The following is a 23,019-nucleotide window of genomic DNA, read 5'->3' on the forward strand; positions in this document are numbered from 1 at the left end:
TTTCTGCCTTCTGGCTATCACAAATAATGCTCCTTTGTTGATGGGGTTGTTTGATTTTTTCTTGTTGATTTTTTTGAGTTCTAGACAGATTATAACTTTTGAATACAGTATTCTTGGATGGCAGTTCTTTTCATTTAGTACTCTGAATATATCATCCCATTTTCTCCTGGGCCTGTAAGGTTTTAGCAGAGAAATCTGTTGTTAGTCTAGTGGGGATTTCCTAATACGTGACTTGATGCTTTTCTCTTATGGTTTTCAAATTTTCTTTGCCTTTTGACAGTGGTGCCATAATTTGTCCTGAGGAGGATCTCTATGCGTTGAATCTATTCGGGAACTTTTGAGTTTCCTGGATGTGGATGTCCATATTTCTCGCCAGATTTGTAAAGTTTTCAGCTATTATTTCATTAAATAGGTTTTCTATGCCTCTTTTTTTCTCTTTTCCTTTGGGAACACTCATAAAGCAAATACTTGTTTGCTAAATGGTGTCCCGTAAGTCTAATAGGCTTTCTTTATTCTTTATCATTCTTACTTCTTTTTTTCTCTCTGGGTAGTTTCAAAGGACCTATCTTCAAGTTCAAAGATTCTTCAGCATGCCCAAGACTGTTGTTGAAGCTCTCCACTGTATTTGTTATTCATTGAATTCTGCTGCAGAACTTCTGTTTGGCTTTTAAAAATTGCTATCTCCTTGTTGAATTTCTTGTTCATGTAGTTATCCTGATTTTGTTTAATCGCCTATCTGTATTTTCTTGTATTTCATTGAGTTCCCTTAAGATCATTATTTTGAATTCTTTTTCTGGCAATTCCGTAACTTCCTTTTCACTGGGGTCTGTTACTAGAGAGAGATTGTTTTCCTGTAGTGGAGTCATACCTCCTTGCTTTTCTTGGGTCCCTGCACTGACGTCTGCATATGGTAGAACAAATGCCTCTTTCAAACTTTCTAGAGTGGCTTTTGTAAAGAAAGACTTTCCCTTGCAGTTGGGCTTTATTGTGGCATTGGGAAGGATGTGTTAACTCTGTTTCTCAATAGTGCAATGGTATAGTCTCCATGCAGCTTCTTCAGCTGATTCAATGTCAGCAATAACTGTGGGTGCCTCAAAGGTCTGTAGACATTTGTGGCAGCAGTGGTATAGGCTGTTACTGTCGTCCTACTCTTATTTTCATCATAAGGAGGAGACTTAGCCAAGGGGAACACTCTTGTTGTCAGGTTTGACATGGCCTACAAGCAGCTAGGATCCAGGAGCAGGTGCTCAGGGTAGCCATGGGGCCAGGGTCCTAAGCTCAGCGTCTCATGAACCTATTGTGGCACCTGGGTTTGGGAGTGCAGGTTTTCTCTCTGTGGCAGGGTTGGATGCAGGTTGCACACAGAGCCAAGATCTGCCTCTGAGGTACTCCCTAATATCTTGAGTCCAGGGGGCCAGGTTGTAGCTGTGATTCTACCTATGGGGGGCAGGGTATGACTGCAATTCAGAAATCTGAGCCAACAGGACTCAGTGGCAACTTGAGTCCCAGGGGATGAAGCACTATGTAGTAGTGACACTAGACCATAGGATTGTGGGGCTTGTCAGTATCCCAGATTCTGTAAGTCCAGGTTAAATGGCAGCCAGTACCCCAGCAGGGAAGAGCACAGCTGTTATTTCAGCCCTGGGGGGCGAAAGGGGGGTGCTGCAGAAAAAGCACAGCAATGATTCCACTCCCCAGGGAGAGGGGTGTCTCAGCAGCTCAGACTCCAGGGGGCTAGTCTAGCTCCAGGGAAGCAGGGTATTCGAGTTGTTTGGCCTATAGGGTTGGGTGTCTCAGCTCAGTCACTGCTGTTTCCCTGGGACACAGAATACTATATCAACTTAGCCCTGGGATGCATAGCTGCTCAGCCTGCCTAGGAGATTGATTCCCCAGTGAGTGATGTGTCACTTCAGCTCAGGCCTGAGGAGAATGATTGTTCTGGGTGGTCCAGGAACCATTTCCCTGGGATGCAGGGAACTGCTTCAGTGTAGGCACCAGGGAAGTGTAACTGCTCTGAGTAGCTAACATATTGTTTTCCCAGGAGGCAGGGTGCCACTTCAGCTCTGGCCTGAGGGGGTGGGAACATGGGTAGACGGAATGGCTCTAGCTCTGCTTAGCCCCACAGAGAAGGGTGTAACAGCTGCTCACACCTTGGCTTGGGGATGATGGGCCACCAGGCTGGGGTGGTTCTGTGACAGCTTAGCCTCAGTGATGAAAGGGAGCTGTGGCTACTCGCCTCTGGAGCAAGACACACTGTAACCATAGTTCCAATTCCAATATGGCACAGTGTTGGCTCCTTCTCTAGGGGGAGCACAACTATGGGGTCTCCAGGTAGCTCCCTCAGCTGGGCTTAGTGCATGTGATGACTGCAGGAGACACCAGCCATGGTCTGTAAGTGTCCAAAATATTTATGGGGGTGGACGGGATCCTCTTGCTTATCTCCTTGCTGTAGGGAGAAGTTTCCCTGGTTCTCAGCTGATCCTAGTTGGGGAATGGGGTGGTGGAGGCTTGGTGTTCTCTTCTGTTCTTTATGTGGCCATATTGAGTTTCTGTGTTCACCAACATTTCTGTTACTCTACTGATATGCTCTGGCATTCTCCTTCAGTTACTTTTGTTAAAATGAAGTTGCTTATTCGTTTTTCTTCCTGTCTTCGTGAGTGGTATGAGCACTAGGGGCTTCTAGTTGGCTATCTTACTGACAGACATCACTTTGAATACACCACATTGTGTTTATCCATTCATCTGTTGATGGACACTTGGGCCATTTCTGCCTTCTGGCTATCACAAATAATGCTCCTATGGACATGGATACACAATACAAATATCTCTTCGAATTTATGCTTTTATTTCCTTTGGATATATACCTAGGATTGGAATTGATGAATCACATGGTAATCCAATATCTTTTTGAGGAATCACCAAATTGTATTCCATAGAGGCTGTACCACTTTACATTCCCACCAGCAATGTATGAGGAATCCAATTTCTCCATATCTTCATCAACACATTATTTTTTTTTGATAATAGCCATCCTAAAGAAAGTGCAAGTGGTATCTCATAGTTTTGATTTGCAATTTTTCTAACGATTAATGATGTTTAACATCTTTTCATACACTTATTGGCCATTTGTGCAATATAATTTCTTTGGAGAAATGTCTATTGAAATCCTTTGTCCATTTTTGGATTGGGTTGTTTTTGTTGACGTTCTTTATATACTTTGGATAATAGACTCTCATCAGATATATAATTTTTTTTTTTTTTTTTTTGAGACAGAGTTGCATTCTATTGCCAGTCTAGAGTGCCATGGCGTCAGCCTAGCTTGCAGCAACCTCAAACTCCTGGGCTCAAGCAACCCTTCTGCCTCAGCCTCCCGAGTAGCTGGGACTACAGGCACACGCCACCACGCCCAGCTAATTTTTTCTATATATTTTTAGTTGTCCAGCTAATTTCTTTTTATTTTTAGTAGAGACGGGGTCTTGTTCTTGCTCAGGCTGGTCTTGAACTCCTGAGCTCAAATGATCCACCCGCCTCGGCCTCCCAGAGTGCTAGGACTACAGGCGTGAGCCACTGCGCCTGGCCCAGATACATAATTTGTGAATATTTTCTCTCTCGGTGGGTTTGGCATTAATTTTTTTTTTAAGAGACAGTGTCTTCCTCTGTCACCTAGGCTGGAGTGCAGTGGCACAATCATAGCTCACTGCTGCTTCAAGTACCTGGGCTCAAGTGATTCTCCTGCTTCAGCCTCTTGAGTAGCTAGGACTATAGGTACGTGCCACCGTGTCTGGCTAATTTTTAAATTTTATGTAGATTTAAATTTAAATTTTATGTTTTTAAATTATGTTGCCCAGGCTGGTCATGACTGCCAACATATTTTTAATTACCAAGAAAATTTTTGTTCTTTGAATGTTCATTTTTAATAGTCTTCTGTTCTTATTTTACAGATGCAATAACCTGTCATGTGCCTGAAGATTTAAATTTTAGCTTTAGTTTTTTTAAAAAAAAACTTTAACATTTTATGGATTTTCCTTAAATATTCAATCCTATTTAAACAAATAACTGCTCCTATTTAACAGTGAGACACTAAAAAGGCTGGCTAACTGATGGGTTTCAAAGGAGACCTCCAGATGTTATTATCTTTAGTTTTTTCTCATTGCCTGGTCCATTTCTCAAGAGAAAACCTCCTTCCTGCCTTGGAACTATAAGCCTGGCAGCCAGTATTCTAGAAGCTAAATAGCTAGGAGGACCAAAGGATCTCACAATAGTATAAATCCTTTCACTTAATCTTCCTTTTCAGTACTTTATTCCCACTCCTTAGGTCTGCTTCATATTCCTGAATCTAGATGCTTTAGGAGGAACAGTCACAGGAAGGGTTGAGGCAGTGATCTGGAAGCTCAACTCCTTTTATTTTTTTTAAGAGACAGGGCTCAGCTTGAACTTCCGGGCTCAAGCAATCCTCCCACTTCAGCTTCCTGAGTAGGTGGGACTACAGGTATGTGCCACCACGCCTGGCTCAATTCCTTTTAGACTTTCAACTAATCCTCCTGTTTTCAGCCCCACATGCATCTCAATTTTTGGAAGTACCAGCTGTTCTAATCCCTGTGTTGGTCTAAAACAGGATTTGTCCTGTTTAAGGTCTTCATCCACTGCTGATATTAAAGCCAGTGTTAGCAACTTATCCATCCATTTTTAGCTCCCAAATTTCAATTGCCACCATCTCCTCTTTCATTGATTTCCTTCTTTTTTTTTTTTTTTTTTGAGGGAGGGGAATGCTTGTGTTTCTGTCTTTTTATGTTGTTTTTAAATCCCCTTTCCATCATTTTAGAGGTGTTTTGGGAAGAAATAGCAGTAAACATTTGTGTACAATCTTCCATATTTAACTTAAAATTCTCTATGTTGTTTTATCCTTATTTACCCTGTATGAGGACTTCTGGTATTTAATGAAAACAAGGGTGTGTGATATCTTCTAGCTTCCCTTAATGTCCATCAGGTTGTTGTCAAGAATCCTTCTCTTATGACTTGAAGACAGACAGGGTTGATTTGACATACACAACCACTATCCAACTTTCCGATGTTTTGATATCTTTTTTTTTTTTTTTTTGAGACTGTTTCACTCTGTCACCCTGGCTAGAGTGCAGTGGCGGCATCATAGCTCACTGCAACCTCAAACTCCTGGGCTCAAGCAATCCTCCTGCCTCAGCCTCCAGAGTAGCTGGGAATACAGGTGCATGCCACCACGCCCAACTAATTTTTTCTATTTTTGGTAGAGACAGGGTCTCACTCAGGCTGGTCTAGAACTCCTGACCTGAAGCGATCCTCCCTCCCAGAGTGCTAGGATTATAGGCGTGAGCCACCACGTGCAGCCTTGATTATCTTTTAATATTCATAAAATTGGACATAGGATGATCTAAAGCACACTGTAGTTCTTTTGTGGCTAGAAATACCTATAGATGCCCTTTGACTTATCATAAGTCAAAAATGCATTTAATACATTTAACCTACTGAACACCAAAGCTTGGCCTAGCCTATCTTAAACATGCTTAGAATACTTACATTACCTACAGTTGGGCAAAACCATCTAACACAAGGGCTATTTTATAATCAAGTGTTGAATATCCCATGTAGTTTATTGAATACTGTACCGAAAGTGAAAAACAGAATGGTTGTATGGGTACTCAAAGTACAGTTTCTACTGAGCGAGTATTACTTTTGCAACACTGAAAAGTTGAAAGAAATCATTGAGCAGGTCTCAATAGTGGGTTTAAAATATTCAGTAAACCATGCTGTAAACAGTTGTGCTGTCCTCTAGGCTTTGTTGTTTCATTTATAGATCACAGGCAGAGTAGATTTAGCATAATTCTTAAGGGCCCCAGGATTTTCAGAATGGTAAACGAGCACTGACTTCAACTTAAAGTCATCAGTTGCATTAGCCCCTAATAAGAGAGTTAGCCTACCTTTTGAAGCCAGTCACTCACTTCTCCTCTGTAGCTATGAAAATCCTAGATGGCATCTTTTTCCAATAGAAGGCTGTTTCATCAACATTGAAAATTTGTTTATATAGCCACCTTCATAAATTATCTTAGCTAGATTTTCAGACAACTTGCTGCAGCTTCTACATCAGCATTTGCTGCTTCACCGTGTACTTTTATGTCATGGAGATCACTTCTTTCATTAAACAAATCTTTTGCTAGCTTCAAACTTTTCTTCTATAGCTTCATCACCTGTTTCAGCCTTCATAGAACTGACAAGAGTTATGGCCTTCCTCTAGAATAGGCTTTGGTTTGATACAGACTACTAAAACTTTCTTCCTACCAGCAAGGTCTCTTTTGCTTTCTTATCATTTGTGTGTTCATTTATGTAGTACCTTGAATTTACTTCAAGAATTTTTCCTTTGCACGGGCAAACTTTGTTAAATGTTTGGCACAAGAGGCCTAGCTTTTGGCCTATCTCAGCTTTTGGCCTATTTCAGCTTTTACATGCTTTTCTTCACTAAGCTTAATCATTTCCAGCTTTTGATTTAAAGTGAGAGATGTGTGACTCTTCCTTTCACTTTAATACTTAGAGGTAACTGTACGATTATTAATTGGCCTAATTTTAATATTGTTGTGTCCTAGGAAAATAGGGAGGCCTGAGGAGAGAGAGACTAGAGAACAGCTGGTTGGGGGAGCAGTCAGAACACACATAACTTATGTTGATTAAGTTCATGTCTTATATGGGTGTAGTTTGTGGCATTCCAAAATAACTGCAATAGTAACATTCAAGATTACTGATCACAGATCACCATAACAGCTATAATGACAATAAAATGAAATGACTTGCTCCATGCAGGGTTGCCAGAAATCTTCAATTTGTAAAAAAACACAGTATTTGCAAAGCATGATAAAACAAGGTATGCCTGTATAGTGTTCAACACGTCAGTTAAGCTAGCTGGTTCACAGTGATATTCTTGTCTTCTATATATTTACTAATTTTTGGTCTAGTTGTTCTGTCAATTACTGAGAAAGGAGTATTGAGAAAGTATAATTGTTGAACTGTCTATATCTCCTTTTAATTGTCACTTTTTCCTTCATGTATTTTTGGTGTTCTGTTGTTAGGTATATATACATTTATAAATATTATATGTTCTCAATATGTTGATGCTTTTATCATTATGAAATGTTCCTCTTTGTCTTTAGTATTTTTTCTCTTAAATTCTATTTCTCTAATATTAATAACATGCACTCCATGTTTTGATTGGAGTGTATAGTCTATTCACATTTAATGTAACTACTGATACAAATGAATTCACGCCTGCCATTTTGTTATTTGTTCTCTATATCTGCGGTCCCCAACCATGGATAGGTACCAGTCCATGATCTGTTAGGAAGTGGGTCACACAGCAGGAGGTGAGTGGTGAGTGAATAAGGGAAGCTTCATCTGTATTTACAGCTGCTCTCCATCGCTCGCATCTCTGCGTAAGGTCTACCTCCTGTCAGATCAGCATTTGATTCTCATAGGAGCGCGAACCCCACTGCAAACTGTGCATGCAAGGGATCTAGGTTTCGTGCTCCTTATGAGAATCTAGTACCTGATCATCTGAGGTGGAGCTGAGGTGGTGATGCTAGCGCTGTGGGAGTGGCTGCAAATACAGATTATCATTAGCAGAGAGATCTGACTGCATAATGAATGTAATGTGCATCCTGAAACAGGACCCCTCATCCCCAGTGGAAAAACTGCCTTCCACGAAACTGGTCCCTGGTGCCAAAAAGGTTGGGGACTGCTGCTCTTTATGTCTTATGTCTTTTTGTTCCTCTTTTCCTCCTTTACTACCTTCTTTTATAACTGTTAAGCAAGTATTTTTTTGTGTATCGTTTTAATTCCTGTGGTGACTTTTTTGGCTATTTGTTTTTTGAGTATTTGCTTTAGGCATTACAATATATATCTTTAAATTACCACCAACTACTTATTTTTGTTAAATATTGACTTAATTTCATTAAATACTGTGACTTTGCTCCAAGATAGCTCCATTATCCCCCCTTCCTTGGCACTCTTACAGTCACATATATCACTTCTATAAATGTTATAAACCTAACAATAGTGTTGTAATTATTGCATTTGTCAATCTTTTTTAAAGAAATTAGGATAAAAGTAAATAAATCACACACACAATCTTTTACATTTATCCACATATTTACCATTTCCAATGCTCTTCAGTTCTTCTTGTGAAGAAGAAGAACTTTGATTTACCATCTGGTGTCATTTTCTTTTGGCCTGAAGCTCCTTACTTTAATATTTCTTACAGGGCAAGACTGCTAGCTGTGAATTTTCTCAGTTTTTGTCTGTCTGGGAATGTCTTTATTTCAATTTCACTTTAAAACAACAGATTCATTGGATATACAAATCTTGGTTCATTTTTTTTCTTTTAATACATTAAATATCATTTCATCGCCTTTTGGCCGCTATTATTTCATATGAAAAGTCAGTTATTAATCATATTAGTTTTCTTATAAATGATGATCCATTTGCTGCTTTCAAGATTTTCTCTTACAGCATTCTTATTATGATGTATCTAAATATGGTTCTCTTTGTGTTTATCTGATTTGGAATTCCTGGAGCTGCAGGTTAATGTTTTAAATCAAATTTGAGATGTTTTCAGCTATTATGTCTTCAAATCTTTTTTTCTCCCTCTTTCTCTTCTCTCCTCTGGGACTCCCATTATAGGTATATAAAAGACTTAACCCTAGGGGTTGCTTCTATGTCTGCATAGCTAGCAGTCAGTCAATAATTCAGGTGAACGTTGTACTCAAACACCTCAAGCCCATAAGGATTGCCCTCTGCTAATGAGTCTGTGTATAGGTGGGGGATGCATTCAAATTTGCAGCCTACTTTCAAGTATCCCGTGGGTTTTGTTTTTTACCAGGTTGTTTTGCATCTCCCCCTCTACCTGCATGGTTTTCTAGTCAGCTGGGAATGTGTGGAGAGCTTATCTCAGCCCTTCTATAGCTTTCTATTTTTCAGGATATTCCTTAACCTAGACCATCACCTCAGGACAGCAAAGCTGCAGCTCTACTCCATGCATTTCTACATCAACCATTTTCAGCTGGCAAAGACACAGATTCTCCACTGCCATGCCCCACACAGACATTCACCATCCTGAATGAGTACATTCCCCGTGGGGATGAAGCTGCTGGTTTCTGCAGCTAGCCCTATGCTGGAAAAATTACTATTCTCAATAACCACGTTCCTTTCTCTTCTTTTTTTGGATATGCCATTGCTTACAAGAATTTGCTTGAAATCTATTCTGCTACAAATTTATTTTGTTTTCTTGCCTAAGGAAAAAACCCATGGAGATTTGATGCTACAGATTAACATAACTTTTGGAAAAGCCACATATTCTAGGAATCTATGTAAACTCGAACTTTATCAGAAATGATCAAATTTGTGGGGAAAAAAAATAATTCTTGGCTAGGTTTGGTGGCTCACATGGGGAGGCCAAGGCAGGAGGACTGCTTGGGGTCAGGAGGTCAAGACCAGCTTGAGCAGGAGTGAGACACTGTCTCTATTAAAAATAGGAATAATTAGCCAGGCATGGTGGCACACACCTGTAGTCTCAGCTATTCCAGCTATTCGGGAGGCTGAGACACTGTCTCAAAAAAAAAAAAAAAAAAAAAAGGTCCTGTTATCAAAATATTTCTAAATTTAGGCAAGTGACTCAAAGTAACATTTTTAAGATGATATGATTAAAATAAAACTTTTCTCCTAGGTATGTGGTTCAACCAAAATATCAGGTATTTGGCCCAGAGTATGTAAGAGGAAAGCAGTGCTACTAGATGATGTGGCAGAAACTTTATGGAATTTGAGAATTCTTTCTAGCCCCAGCTAGGCCCCTTAGGTTTTTATCTACCAATAGTATGAAGAGGCATTAAGCTTCCACACTTGTGAATTAACTAACTCTGTTCCCAGAATACTAGAATAACAGCTGTGTCACAGGCAACTTTCAATCTTTTGTCTGGTGATCAAACTGATAATGATAAAAACCAATTCCATCTCATCATGCCTACTATGAAATAGTCAACACTCCGAGTCTTCATTCACACAAACAGGACTCTATTCCATAGCTAATTATGAGACCAGCTAGAACAGAGTATAATATTTCTTCATATTTAATAAAAAGAAACCAACCTCTTTTTTCTTCTTCTCGTTTTAGTTTATCTTCCTCTATTTCTTTTGGCAATTTTTCCTTTTTCTCTTTTTCCACATCATTATGCAAATGTTTTGTGGTATAGCTGAGTGCCGGTGAAAGAAGGATCTCTCCATTTTTGCAGAGTTCATCACGAATTTTAATAAAAAACTGCTGAAGTTCTACGGCATCCTCATATATTTCAGAATCTGTCCTGTAACGGCATCAAGAGTATCCACTGACACATAAGCTGTTTTGTTTAAATACCTCAAATATATGTCAAATTCTATTAATGCTTCTTTAATATGTTAATAGGTATAATGGTGTTTCTGTACAGTTCTATGAAGGGTATCTTCTTGAAGTTTGCAACAGCAGAATCTGAGGTGTCATTTTACTATGGTAAGCCTCATTCCTACCAGTTCCCTTTTCTCATTCCTTGCACAGCTCACATAAAAGGAAAGGCCTTAGGCATTTTCCCTTGGAGATATAGGGCACATCTATCAGTCCATTCTGGCAACAGAAGATGGTTGCAAGAATTAAGAACGGTACCCAGGCTCCACACCATGTCCAACACTTACATCTAATCTTTAGATTAATTTTTTCTCTCTCTTAATGCAGAACAACATATCATATAAAGTCCTAACAAAAGATTTAGGCTATGTCCACTTTCTTCTTTTTGGTTGCCTAGTTTGGTAGGACCCAGTGACTATTTGAACTTAAACTGCAAAGCTATAAGGGGATCCTATAATGGCTACAGGCCTCAAGAGTTAGTGCTCATTTTAGTTTCCCAGAAATAACTACAATTCTGGGGAACTGGCAGAAGCAAGATAATGAAAGATGGAAAACAATTATTCGTGTCATATTCAGAACTTTTCTGAGCCCTTTCCTCCTTTATAACATTTATAAAATAAGGGTACTAGGCCAAATAAACTTTAGAATTTTGACAGAAAGAAATTTTATTACTATTTCTAATCCACTGTGGTCCAAGGATATATTCTATTAACTAACAATACCAGGGTCTAAAAAATTTTTCAGGCCAGGCATGGTGGCTCACGTCTGTAATCCTAGCACTCTGGGAGACCAGGGCAAAAGGACTGCTTGAGCTCAGGAGTTCGAGACCAGCCTGAGCAAGAGTGAGACCCCTTCTCTACTAAAAATAGAAAAATTAGCCAGGCATGGTTGCGCGTTGCTACTCAGGAGCCTGAGGCAGGAAGACTGCTTGAGTCCAGGAGTTTGAGGTTGTAGTGAGCTATGACGCCACTGCACTCTAGCCCAGGCAACAGAGAAGAGGCTCTGTCACAAAACAAACAAAAATTATTGACAAAACTAGCCACAGACAAATGTCTTAGCAGTTATGAAGACATTCTGGTCAGGAAAGTGTGGCAGGCATAGCAAGCTAATTCAGCCTCCTGCTGACACACGCCACTAGAGCATTAAATTTTAGTGAGGCCATCAGATCAGCAAAGGTGAACTGGAAAACAAAAGATACTGCCAATAACCTACACGGGTGTTACTGCAAAGGTTTTAAATATGTTTTGAGGTTACAGAAATGCTAATATTTGTAGGAAAGCAATAAAAATAAAAGTTACCAAGGGAAGAAATCTCTAAGACACTTTGAGCTTGTTTTTTGAATACAGATACCTGAAGCCTGTTCATATGAAATTCATTTTATAATAGCTTACAATTTTAAGTATAAAACTGTAAGTGAAAATGCTCTTTTCATTTTCATGAAGGGGCAGATTCATAATTCCATTATGTCACATGGTTTAGAAATAAAAATTTTGCACAGAAGTCACTAAATACCTGGTATATCCCTTTTTGTTTTGTTTATTCAAAGTATTATGAACAATTTGTCAATCTAAGAGGCCAAGTGTTCACTTAATGTGCAAGAACAAAAACTCAAGATGGAAAAACACTCTAATTCCCCTCAATTGTTAGGTAATCCTGTTATATAAGGTACACATTCAGCAACAGGAAATCATTAAGATTATAGGAGGCTCTTGATGCTTTCCTGTCTTTGTCTTCCCATGGGTCCTTCTTACCTACAAGGGAGTCAGAGTGTTCGGTCCAAGAATACTGTTAAGAGATTAGGAAAGCCAGCAGCCAACTGGCAAGAATCAGCACTGTGTTGCTGAGTACTGCTGATGGACAAACCACTGTCACCTGAATGAATTTTCTCTTCTGTTAAGTCTCATGTTCAGATTCCATTTCAGGGTGAAGTTCCAGGTGATGTTGGGTGGCAGAAAATGGTGATAAGGCATCAACACTCTTAGAGATCAACATGGAAATCTACTGCATGTGGACTTCATTGAATTCATGAACTTAATATTTCTGGGATGCCTATCTCCATTATTGGCAATATAGTAGATAAAGGCAGAGTTTATCATTCACTAAAGTGATGCATCCTCATCAATTCTTATTAAGCACTTATTCTTAATTCTTATTAAATACTTTAAACCATCACACTACTATCATCACACTACTATCTTCACAAAGATAAGAATGGCTTCCCTTATGTTTTTCAACAATGCTCTGGGATGAGAGCGAAACTGTATGCATCACTATCCCATATAAATACTATAAATACACCTTGGACTCTACCTCCCAGGCCTCAAAAACAAAAACTAATGTCAACAAGGAAAGAATGAAAAAAGCTTATTTCCTAGAGATACAAATTTGCTTAATTCTTGAAATAAACAGGTTATCTATACAGGATAAACAAATTTCCTAATAATCTAAGAGGCGAATACTCTGTGGAAGACTCACAAAACTAACCCCACGATGTAACTGGGTTGGGGAGGGAAGGGGAGAAGGGAGTGACTTGAGACTTCAGGACTACATAAATAAACCAAGAACAAGAATGGATGTCTAAATTCCATGAAAGCAGTGTGTGCCATGCATCTAGAACTTGCTCATTCACTAGTAGTGAGTCAATAAAAATTTGTTGAATAAACGAATAACTCTAGCACATTTTGACTGCAATATGTCTCCCCATCTTTCTCTTTATTTTTACCCTGTTGTTAAAGAATTAAGTACCATTTCTCCCATCCAAGTACTAACCAGGCCCGACTTTGCTTAGCTTCTGAGGTCAGATGAGATCGGGCGTGTTCAGGGTGGTATGGTCGTAGACAGAATTAAGTATCATTTCTTAAACGTGTTGCTCAAGGGCGTACATTTAGGAAATCTAGCCCTAACTCTAACTCTGCTCTTGAACATATCATATTCATTTCCTAACCATAGGCCTTTGCTTATTAACACTTGTATTATTTGAAATATCCTCTCCCCTACTCATTTTTTTCTTTAAGAGACAGGGTCTCTCTCTGTTGCTCAGCTGGAGTGCAGTGGTGATCACAGCACATTGTAACCTTGACCTCCTGGGCTCAAGGGATCCCTCTGATCCTCCCAAAGTGCTAGGATTACAGGTGTCAGCCACCCCACCCAGCCACCCCTACTCATTTGAATTCTACCCATTCTTCCTTTGTGTCTCATGCCTTTGTATGAGAACTCTAGCACATGGAGTTCCTTACATCACCATCTTTATTAAATATCAGGTTATGATGTTGTCTCATGTCTGTAATTATTTTTCCCTAAGCATAGGTCCTGTTCCATCCATCATACTTCAAGCTCTTAGAACACAGAGTTCAAGGCTTGTCATCCATAGCTGTACTCCATGACTGATGTCCTGGTAACTGGCTCAGCAGCAGCCTTCTACAGTGGGGGACAAGACAAGTCACACCACTTACTAGTTGTGTAACTGTGGGTAATTTCTCTCTGCCTGTGCCTCTGATTCTTCATATGCAAACTGGGAAGATTATCAATTACCTAGAAAAGCTATTATAAGAATTAGATATTATCTACATAAAGTGCTTAGCATGGTGCTTTACAAAGAGCAGGTACTTAAGAGAAATAGCAAACATTACTATTTATTTTTCTTTCAAGGTCCAGAGCAAATTCTGGCTTTACAGCTTCCTCAGCTGGAATTACACGGTCTAAAGTTCTAGTTCTCAGCATGATAAGACTGTAAACTCCAGGAAGGTAAGGTTTGTATCTTTAACTTTTTATATACTCCTAACTACTTCTAAGGGCACACAGAAAATACACTATAATTGCTGAATTCAATTTGTCTTAACAGTCAAATATACTATTGATATGTAGCAAAGATATACCACAGATCAAAATTAGAAGGAAATTTAACTTTGACAAAAATCTAAATTTTCTTCTTTTAGAACATTTAATGTCTGTAGCAGGCTCTTACACCGAGAAATCTGACTTTAAAAAAAGAAGCCCTTTTAGGTACTTAAAACAGTGATCAAATTTACATCAGTCTAATCTCAGATCAATACTTTTGAGCTATCATTTAAAGCATTCTTGGACTGAAGTCAAACCTTAAAAAAAATCCTATTTCTAATTCCTATTTCAAATTTAGAAGCATTTATTCTTTAAAAAATACATTCTGTGAAAGGCTTTATTTTAACTCTATGCTTGTGAAGAGATCTTCAATTTTGTATTATTCCTTCTAATCAGCCCTAATCTAGATAACTTAATAGCATGCCCTCTCTTCCCCACATAATATATTTGTTCTTTAGAAGTTTTGGGTAATTAGGATTCAGAACAGTATGCTACCAACTGCAATCATGTACCTAAGCCAAAACAGTACAACAAAGCAGTATTCTTTCATCTGTTTTGTATTAAATATCACAAGTTTTCAAATAGAAAATGGCTTTGAAAACATACCGATTCATCCTTCTTGCCCTTTCCAATACTTCAAACATGTGTTCTTGAAATAAATCAAGCCGCCGGTAGCGATTATTTTCAACATTTTTCCTAATTATGTCAAAAGTAAGGGGTGGTTTGTTAGGAAAGTTGGGATCCACAGCAGGAATTTCTGCTAAGGAATCACTGTAGCACCTTCCCTCATCATCCTGATGACTCATGACTGACACAAAAAGATTATGGATAAGCTCTTGAATCAGCAAGGTCACATTTGGGACATGAGAGTCCTCATCTCCCTCCAGGTCTCTCCGAGTTTCAAGCAGCACTTTGTGGAGGACAAGGGCATCTTTGTAGATCAAAGATTCAGGCTCGTTGTATGTACAGGCATTATTAAACATCATGACGAAGTCCTCAACCATAGAGTCTACATCTTGGTACTTGTTGGCCATCATGTGACTTCGAATTTTTTCCATGTCCATGGGCTTCTTAATGGTCAGATAGTAGTCAGGCAACTCAGATCTAGAAGGAAGCCTTAGAAATATAGCACTGAGGCGGCGACCCCTCTTATCAGTATAGTTCTTTACAGCTTCATAGACTTCATTTAGTTTCTGTTGCATTGGAGTCATATATTTTGATTTTTTAGGAGAAATGCCACTCTTCCTACCTAAAGAAAGAGATTTAATGTTAAAATAAAATAAATGAAACTAAATTTATATATAGTTGGTAGCATAACCACAGGAAAGGGACTATTCCAAGTGATTTGTAAAACACCATAATTAGAATGTCTTTAGTAAAATATAACCTATAGATAAAAAAAGAACTAGAAAAAAATTTTAACTGTTTTCAGTAATCACATTTTTGATATGAGAGTAAGTACTGTTTATGTTGAGATAGCTGTGAATAAGGAGGAATAAAGCAAATGAAGTAGCTACGTGAATTCTAATTCTATTATCTCTGGTATCCCTAGGAACTGAGATTTTCATCATTGAAGAAAAAGAGATATAGATGTTAAAACAAAGGACCCTGAATAAAAACCTTGTGGCCTTGAATCTCAATTCAAAGTATCAGTATGAACTTATAATGTATTTTATCTTTAACTATAAACACATATGAACACATAGATATTTCTTAGCTCTGTCCACTGAAAATCCTAGAAACAATGACTAACTTACTAGCAGTATACCCCAGACTATGGTTTTAAAATACTAATTTCAAATACTAACATCAAGAAGCCCTGACCTTTTAGCAAACACATGGAAAGGTTAGGGCCCCTTGGCAAATGGCTGATTCCCAGTCAGGTATATCTTGAAACACCAGACAGTAAAGAATCTATCAATGACTTCCTAAAATGGTCATGTAAAAAAAATACAGGAACCAGCCTGAGACAACATGAGCATCAATAAGGGCAATAACTGCAATGGATTAAAACTCAGCAATATGTTTAAATCTAGTCATTCTTTTTTTTTTTGAGACAGAGTCTCACTGTCTTGTCTGGGCTAGAGTACTGTGGCATCAGCCTAGCTCACAGCAACCTCAAACTCCTGGGCTCAAGTGATCCTCCTGTCTCAGCCTCCCAGGTAGCTGGGACTACAGGCATGCGCCACCGTGCCCAGCTAATTTTTTCTATTTTTAGTTGTTTGGCTAATTTCTTTCTATTTTTAGTAGAGATGGGGTCTCGCTCTTGCTGAGGCTGGTCTCGAACTCCTGAGCTCAAGCAATCATCCCGCTTCAGCCTCCCAGAGTGCTAGGATTACAGGCGTCAGCCATCGCACCCAGCCAATCTAGTCATTCTTAATGATACACAAAAACAAACAAAAAACTGCGCAAATCTTGGAGGAGGTAAGTAAACCAACGCATTGTTTTGAAAACTGGTAAATAAAGAGGAAAAAAAACCCAAAAAGTATCAAGCTTTTAGGCTTTCAAAAAAAAACAAAACAAGACAAACGAACTGTACTACTGAGTAACCAAATATTGGATAAAGCAACATTTTTCTATATAGAAGTATTCCAGCTAAGAAATGAGTAAGGAATGATAAAATTAAACTATCACTATTTTACACCTTTTTAATGAATTAAATAAGTGGACATCAACCTATTAACATAACAGAAAGACACAACCAGATATGAGATGCCATCAGATGGAACACCATGTATCACCTATAAAGTCAGTTTTTGTGCCAAAAGGACAAGACAGGTGATCAAAATTGAATCTGATCAAGCCTCTGGCTCCAACTATCAATTTATAGTAAATACAAAGGACAGAGAACACGTTAAACCACAACACCGGGATGCAATTAGCAAAACCCAGACTATGGGAAACTATTGCACAAACCCAATTTCTTCAACAGATAAGTAGTAAGGCAGAGGGGAAAGGGAGAGGTGGAGGGGAGTTTACAGATTAAAAGAAGTATTCATTAAATGCAATGTGTAGACTATTTGGATTCTACCTCAACCAGATACTGCCTCAAGACACAATGCAACACAAGTGTAGAAAACCTCTTATAAAGTATTCTCACCAAACTGAAACTTAATATAGTGAAGCCTTTAAAGTTAACTTCTATTTATAAGAAATAAGGAGGATAAAGGAAACAGTTAACTGATATCACAAGGAAGCAAACTGACTAATCCTGAGCTTGGGACACTATACAAGTGACCTGGTTTCTTCAATGAGTCAGTGACATGAGGAAAGAAAGGGAAAGAAAAGGGAAGAGACTGCTCTTGAGTTTAAGGGCATAATAATCAAATATACTATACAGAACTTAATTAGATCCTGATTTGAAGAAACCCAATATAAAAATACATTTGTGAGACAACAGAACTTGAAAATTTGTCAGGTATTAGACGAAACCAAGAAACTCTTGCTAATTTTGTTAGGTATGGTAATGACTTCACAGCTATTTAAGAAAATGTCTACGTATTTTAGAGATACATATTGAACTATGTAGAAGTGAAATGATAGACTGGATTTGCTTTAAAATAATTTAGAAAAAAAGAGAAAAAAGGGGATATAGGAAATAAGTATGGCACAATGTTGATAAATACTGAGCAGGAGGTATATACAAAAGGGTTCACTGTAGTATTCTTTACATTTGTATATGTTTGACATTTTTCATAAGAAAACTGAGAAATAAAAAGGAAATTAACATTCAACATTAAAATTCCCTTTCGTTGAAATTGTAAAATAGGTATGTGTATATTTATTTAAAATATATGCACACACATATACGTGTATGGGTGCGTGGGGTGTGTGTGTGTGTGTGTGTGTATATATTTAGGCTGGCTGTGATAGGTCACACCTGTAATCCCAGCACTCTGGGAATCCCAGGTGGGAAGATTGCTTGAGGACAGGAGTTTGAGACCAGCCTGAGCAACAGAGTGAGATCCTATCTCTACAAAAAAATAAAAAATTAGCTGGGTGTGGTGGCTTTTTTTTTCCCTGAGACAGAATCTCAATCTGTTGCCCGGGCTAGAGTACTGTGGCGTCAGCCTAGCTCACAGTAACCTCAAACTCCTGGGCTTAAGCAATCCTTCTGCCTTAGCCTCCCGAGTAGCTGGGACTATAGGCATGCACCACCACACCCGGCTAATTTTTTCTATACATTTTTAGTTGTCCAGCTAATTTCTTTCTATTTATAGTAGAGACGGGGGTCTCGCTCTTTCTCAGGCTGGTCTTGAACTCCTGACCTCAAGCGATCCTCCTGCCTCGGCCTTCCAGAGTGCTAGGATTACAGGCGTGAGCCACCGTGCCCAGCCAGGTGATGTGTGTTTGTAGTCTCAGTCTCAGCTACTCGAGAGGCTGAGACGGGAGGAAGATTGTTTGAGCCCAGGAGTTGGAGGTTGCAGTGAACTATGATGATTGCCACTGCATTCTAACCTGGGCAACAAAGCGAGACCCTGACTCCAAAAAACCATAAAATACATACATACATACATTTAGATAGCTATTGTTAACCTATCTATTGTTAATTAGTCTCCTAACTCAACTTATGGAATCAATTCTAGTTTTAAAGGGTATTGTGCCCCTACAAACCAGAATGAAAATTTTACATATCTGCAAACCTTCTGCATGCTTTTGTAATTCCATGAGGAGATAGATACCTTAAAAAGAAGTAAATCAAACCCAAAGCTACTATGAAATTTAGTTTACAGTCATTTCATATAAAAAAGCAGGTTTGTTTTCCTCCATTTAAGCAAATATGGCTCTAAATAGTATTTGACATCACTAACATTTGCTTGGTATTTATTTTATTTACATATTTTAAATAAGACAGAAACTTCTTGTTTAGTCCAATGGTATTAATTACTTTTGCCGTCTTTCCTCCTTGACAACTTTTAATAAAACAACCATCCACAAACCACACTCAAATGACAGCTGAGTACAGTACAGCAAATGGATACCTCTAACCTCTGAAATTCTGTCCAGTGGGAGCTGCTGGGATTCATTGTTTATTCTAGTAATTACCAAACAAATCTACAAAAAAGAAAAATCTGCCACTATACTCTTCCAGGCATCATACATAGAAAAAATATCCATTCTTCCTATTTAATGTTCACAAAATGTCCACCACATTCAAGAAAGTAAACAAAATCTTTGATGTTATATTCTATTCCCCACATGCTCATCACAGTTTAGCTGCTTAAAATACAGTAAAAGTGTTTGAGAAGAGGGAAGAAACTCCATGCTGGAGTGCCAGAGAGTTTAAATATATTCGTTTAATTAAATACTTAATTTAATTAAATATTATTTCAGAAAATCGGCAATCTCTCCTTGACAGACTAAACTGAAAAAGAAAGAAAGTGTGATGCTGCCTTACTCAGCTTGAGTTTGGGGGAAGCCATGTCATCATCATCAGGCAGGGGCCCCAGCTCTTTCCTTTTATCCTTGAGTAGCTTTTCCAGGATATGTGCATCGTTGTACACCTACATTCCAAAGATATATTTAAAATTATTTTCTAAAAAACTTTTTAATAAGGTATAATATGTATCCATAAAGAAGCTTTAAAAACACAGTTTACGACAGTTGGCAGCACTACAGAGCAATAAAATCACTACCTCCGTAGGGAGGGCCTTGGCCTAAATTGGCTTTGTAAGTTTCCCAGGTGATTCTAATGTGCAGATAAGCAAGCTAACGTCTGAGAACTACTATAGTAGAATCATCACAGGTTTTAACAGAAGTCCTGAAATACATTTACAGGTGTCGTTTTCCTCAAAAACCTATTCTTTTCCACTGGACCTTCAAGATAGCACACTTAGCCCAATAGGAATTAGAGATTAAAAATATCTGATAGTTGCAGAACAATATCTCAAATATTGTTAAATCCCAAATCGGAGTTCACAGTCTGGAATCTGATACACAAAAAAACAATCCCTGTGTAAGGATTTCTCTCTGAAGATGGAGCCAAGGTGGTAATACGCAGCCAACAAGGTTACGCACCTAATAGCTTTGCCTCCAGAGCTGCTTCCTCCTACCTCCCCAGCAGAGGCTATGTCCTCCCTTGACCACCCACCAGAGTAGAGGCGCTGAGGATATAAGTAATGTCTCTTCTTTGGTCATCTCTTTTTTTTTTTTTTTTTTTTTTTAATTTTTTTTTTTTGAGACAGGGTCTCAATCTGTCACCCAGGCTAGAGTGCAGTAGTGTCACCACAGCTGATGGCAACCTCAAACTCCTGGGTTCAAGCGATCCTCCTGCCTCAGCCTCCCATGTAACTGGGACTATAGGTGCGTGCCACCAGGCCTGGCTAATTTTTCTATTTTTGTTTTTTTGTAGACACGGGGTCTCACTCTTGCTCAGGCTGGTCTCGAACTCCTGGGCTCAAGCAATCCTCCTGCCTTGGCCTCCCAAAGTGCTAGGATTACAGGCATGAGCCACTGCTCCCAGCCTGGCGACTTCTTTTAAAGGTAGCTTTTTTCTCTACCAGTGACAGAAAGTGGTACATTAGCCAATGATACTGAGGACAGAGTAAACCCCCATGACAGAGGGAACTATTTCTTTGATCTACAAGCATCCTCAATATATATTTTATTTTATAATCAAATGTAATGCTTTCCTCCAAGCAGAAGAAAGGAAATAAATGATTTGAAAATGTTATTTTATTTCTGGGAGATTTAAAGTAGATAAAAGATATAAAATAGAAGAAATATCAAAGAATGAAGACTGTATTTTAGCTATACTGATAAAGAACTAAAAATCAGATGCTTCATACCAAAATCAATTAAATAAATTATTTAGAGGCACATTTATGGGAGTATCATGCTGATTCTTATATAATTATACCATTTTATGGACGGTCTTTGGAGAAGTATGGCCTAGGGAGGATAGCAATAATAATGATGATGAAAGATTTTAATGCTACTGGCTTTCCTTTGAGTGCTTATTCAGTACTGTGTCAAATGCTCAGTATATACTACCTCTTTTAAATCCTACAACAACCCTGATGCAAGTACTGTTACTGCTCCTAATTTAAGATGAGGAAACCGGGCATCAGGAAGGATAAGTTATTTACGCAGGGATGGGCAGAGTGGGATTCAAATCTAGGATGTCAGATTACAAAGTATGAACTTTTAATCTTCATATTATACTGCCTCTGATTTTAAACAATTAAGAAAAAACAAAGTTATTAACCTAGTAATTAAGAAGAATAATTTAAGTTAGGCCTCTCAAGCTGCTCTCTCAAAATGTATTGTTTTACTGCCACCTAAAAGAAAAAGTGCCTACTTCAGGATCTCCACCCCTCCTTACCTGAGAGCCCTCCTCATTGTAGTGCCTAGCGTTGCGGAACATCAGCTTCATGTCTTCTATCATTCCCTCTTCACCTGCATATTTGTCATTGCGGATGTTATGCTCAATTATTTTCAAGTCCATTGGCTCCAAGATGATTTTATAATAATCAGGATAGTCCTTTTTGGATGGTTTAACCATAAAGAGATCACAAAGTCTTCTGCCTGAACCTGGCTCTCGAGCTTCAAGAACAACATTGAATAAGATTTTCATTCGCTGCTTTCTTATGTTCTTTTTACTGTTGAGGGAGGAGGTAGAAGACAGGAAAAATGAGAACAGGTTCAGTTTTCTTTATACAAGGATGAACATGAAAGGAAACAGATTAATCTGTGGGCAAGTGCTTCATAATGATTACAATTTATTGATTACATATGCCACAAACACAGTAAACATGCTGGGAGCTATAAGCAAATATTAGAAACATTTCCAAAATAGTTAAAACCTAGTGACCCTGGCACAAGCAGCCAGTGAACACCAGATAAAGCTGTTTAGAATATCTCATGAAATGCAATGTTTGAAAAAAGATCTTGCCTGACACTGAAAGAAAATGAAATTCTATAATCAAATGAAATACATTTTTTTGTCTAAAGATGAACAGAGCAAAAGTGCAATAAAACTAGTGATTCCCTGTTGTTACTACTATTCTCACTTCCAAGCACAAAAAAAGAAAACAGCAACAAAACCTAACAAAGATAAATGTTTCATCTCTTAAGACAACTACTTCTGAACACCTGTATATTTTGGTTCCCAGAAAATAAAAGGAGACCGTCTACCAGACTAAGTGTCTCCATTCCACAGTGGGTACAAGTCTCTCCAGTATTGATTCTGTCAGGGTCAATCCCTGCTCCCTCCCTCCATCAGTATTATCCACAGTCCCAAGCTAGTTTAAATAATAAATGATCTGTGGTTCATCTGCATTTTCTGGAGTAAATTTTCATCCTAGAGTATGAATCCCTGTCTTGTTCTCCAAATTCCCCCAGTGAAATATGATGCTGAGAAACTAATGTGAAGTGGTATGGAATAAAATGCAAGGAACCAGAAATTAGAACCAGAATTCAAAAGGGGCCCAAGAGAGCAGATAGTCTTGCCTCCTAATTGTTGAGAAAACTGGCTCAGAGATGCTAAATGATTTGCCCAAGGTGAGCTGCCCAGTCAACTGTTAAAAGAGATGCTCTTCTGAAAAGACTTCTGGTCAACTGTTCTTATGTTAAGTGAACAGTCAGGTAGGTAATAATAAGAAATGACTTAAGAGTTAATTTCTATTCAACAAACATTTACTAAGATTTAATAATACAGTATATTGTCCATTGGTATTTGTGAGGGATTGGTTCCAGCACCTCCTGCAGATACCAAAATCTGTGGATGCTCAAGT

General features: G+C 38.4%; 1 protein-coding gene across 1 annotated transcript in view; it reads right to left on the bottom strand.

Moving 5' to 3' along the window:
- Positions 1 to 23,019, bottom strand: part of PBRM1 (polybromo 1) — a 141,902-nt gene that overhangs the window by 59,539 nt on the left and 59,344 nt on the right. The window contains exons 15-18 of the mRNA XM_012661922.1: positions 21,609 to 21,885; positions 19,683 to 19,788; positions 14,891 to 15,533; positions 10,159 to 10,370 (exon numbers count right to left, since the gene is read on the bottom strand). Of these exons, the coding sequence (XP_012517376.1) occupies positions 10,159 to 10,370; positions 14,891 to 15,533; positions 19,683 to 19,788; positions 21,609 to 21,885 (1,238 nt within the window). The remainder of the gene's footprint in view (positions 1 to 10,158; positions 10,371 to 14,890; positions 15,534 to 19,682; positions 19,789 to 21,608; positions 21,886 to 23,019) is intronic.

Source organism: Propithecus coquereli, unplaced genomic scaffold, assembly GCF_000956105.1.
Source record: "Propithecus coquereli isolate 6110/MARCELLA unplaced genomic scaffold, Pcoq_1.0 Scaffold1, whole genome shotgun sequence".
NCBI classification, from domain to species: Eukaryota; Metazoa; Chordata; class Mammalia; order Primates; family Indriidae; genus Propithecus; species Propithecus coquereli.